General features: G+C 41.0%; 1 protein-coding gene across 1 annotated transcript in view; it reads right to left on the reverse strand.

The window, feature by feature from the left end:
• The window catches only part of LOC122248939 (glucose dehydrogenase [FAD, quinone]), a 62412-nt gene that overhangs the window by 22319 nt on the left and 37593 nt on the right, over nucleotides 1–2500 (reverse strand). The window contains exons 4-5 of the mRNA XM_043009344.2: nucleotides 1007–1209; nucleotides 476–665 (exon numbers count right to left, since the gene is read on the reverse strand). Coding sequence (XP_042865278.2) covers nucleotides 476–665; nucleotides 1007–1209 — 393 coding nt within the window. The remainder of the gene's footprint in view (nucleotides 1–475; nucleotides 666–1006; nucleotides 1210–2500) is intronic.

Consider the following 2500-nt stretch of genomic DNA (forward strand, 5'->3'; position numbering starts at 1 on the left):
CAGCCGCACAGCTGGCAGGTTCCTCCGGTCGGGACAGGATCTTGACATTGTTTGGCACTGTTGCTATGTTGCTAACCTCTAGGCGCTCTCTTCTTTGTAAAAACAATTGTTTGCAGATTTAATTGTTCCTATTTTTCGTACTTGTGTTTTTGAAAATATATCACTTTTTCTGAGATAAAGATATTCTTCAGGAACGGACAATATGAAATAATTTAATATCTGTAAACATTATTATTTCAGTTAGTAAGAAGAACAAAGAAGAAAGAAAAGATTATGAAACAAAGGAATAAATGAGAAGTAAAAACAAACAAACAAAGGAGAAGTGAGTATACAAAAAAATATAAAATAAAGAAAATCACAATCACGAAAAGAAGAAGAAAGAAGAAGAAGAAAAAGAAAAAGACGAGAAAAAAAATGAAGAAAAGTAACCAAACTCAAAAAGCACCAACTAGACCACGACCCGAGATGACTGTACCTGTAGCCCCGTGTCGCGTCCCTCTGTAATCCTCCGACTTGATGAAGTAGGGCAGGACCGTCTTGTAGTTCCATCCGGGATTCCCCATCGCCTCCCAGTTGTCGAAGTCGCGCCGGTTTCCTCTCAAGTACATCATGAAGTTGATGGTGGAACTGCCGCCCACGACTTTGCCGCGCCCGTAGGGGGTTCGCTGCGGATGCCGAAAGATGCTTAGTTGCAACAGCAGTCATAAGGATAATGCTTGTGATTATATATGTAGTTGTAACACTAATAGCAATTATGAAAATATCAAAACAACAAAAATATTAATGATGATGATTATAAACATGATGATAATAATAATGATGATGATAATGATTATGATAATAATAATAATAATAATAATAGTAATAATAATAATAGTAACAGTAATAATAATAATAATGCACAGTAACAATGAATAATACTAGTAGTTACAAGAATGAAACATGAAAATAACAAAGGAAAATTCCGAGTAGATAAGTGGGTCAAAATCGAAAATGCTGAGCGTACCCTGTCCGTGAATCCCCTGAGGCTGTGTCTCTGCCTGGTGGTGACGAAGTTCCAGTCGGCCTCGCCCTGCAGCAGCGCCGGGTACAGCGCCGGCACGTGGCTCTCGGGCGGAGGCTCGCCGCCCGCCTCCAGCAGTAGGATCCGCCATCCGGTGACCTCAGACAGCCTGGTGGCAAGAGTGGCGCCCGCGGAACCCGAGCCGACTGCCGAAGGAGGTGCGAGCTAGGCATTAGGGAGTGGACCTCGTGTGTGCTTCGATGTTGTTTGCTATTATCAGTACTAGGACACACGTTCGCATATGCAGATGACGGCCAAAGGACTTTATGGAATTGAAACATTCATCAATGCAGCCTAATATGTGCAAATATATTTAGTGATATGGCAGCTTACTAATGAGTTACTCGATTACTCGAGAAATCAATGAATAAGCAACCAAAAATTCTCAAATCTATTTCATAATATCTATTACAGCGAGACAGCGAGACGACGTAATCCATTATTGTCAACATCTAAATACGGGCCAATTCGTAATAGATAACCGATTGAAGGTGTCTCTTTATTGCTAGCATTCAATTCAAGTACTTGTCATAACACCCCTACGGCTGATAGGATCCGCCCACAATGGGTCGTTAACACTGCCAGTAAAAACGGTTCTGTCTCAGCGGATACTTTCTCCCAGTTAAAGAAGATTTTACGCACGCTGTATTTCCTATTCTAATAGATCTACCGATGAGAGTTTTGCGTTTAGTTCACCATTTTAGCTAAATAGATGTATAGTTGAATAAATCAGCTATATTTAGTTCCAGTGATATGAATTGCATTTGTTCCAAGGGCTCCTGGACTCCGCTAACCAACTGAGAAGAATATGAATGCTCCGTAGGGAGAACTGGACCCTTCTGGTGTGTCCATTGCGTGTTGAAGGAGGCGAGGAGGACACTTTCTAAAGGTCTGCAACGTCTGTTTTAGTTACTCTTGTTGAGGGCCTGAATTTTTGACGAGTCGGGCTCTGTTTGTCTCTTGGTTTACTTAAAATTAATGTTCAGATTTACATCTGAAGATATGTAAAGCGTGTTTATCGTGACATCTGCAAATATACACAATGAAAAGTGATGAAACGGAACCTATAGCAATATGAAATTGATAACAAAACTCTTGGAGCACTTTTTGCCATACTAAATGAAAATGGAAAGTATAGGTTTGGCTCTATCACAAGAGGGTATATTTGAAGTGATTCCATTTTCCCTGCCAGGCAAATGCACGGCGGATGCTACCATTACGGTACGTTTAAGATCACCTTTTTATATCCCCTGAGGACAGTGATAGCCAGCAGTGTTATAATAAAGGTCGAAGATTACACTTCTCCTGTTCTTGCTACCTCACAACTTATTAGTCCTTGTTCCCCCGTCCTCGTGCACCAAGCTGTCACTCGAAGCTCACAGCACACACACACAATGACCCCCTGAAAATGCATGTTACCTTGTGTGTATTCGTAAA

The sequence above is a fragment of the Penaeus japonicus genome, unplaced genomic scaffold (assembly GCF_977035675.1).
Source record: "Penaeus japonicus unplaced genomic scaffold, GWHDUDI00000001_assembly GWHDUDI00000022, whole genome shotgun sequence".
Taxonomy (NCBI): Eukaryota; Metazoa; Arthropoda; class Malacostraca; order Decapoda; family Penaeidae; genus Penaeus; species Penaeus japonicus.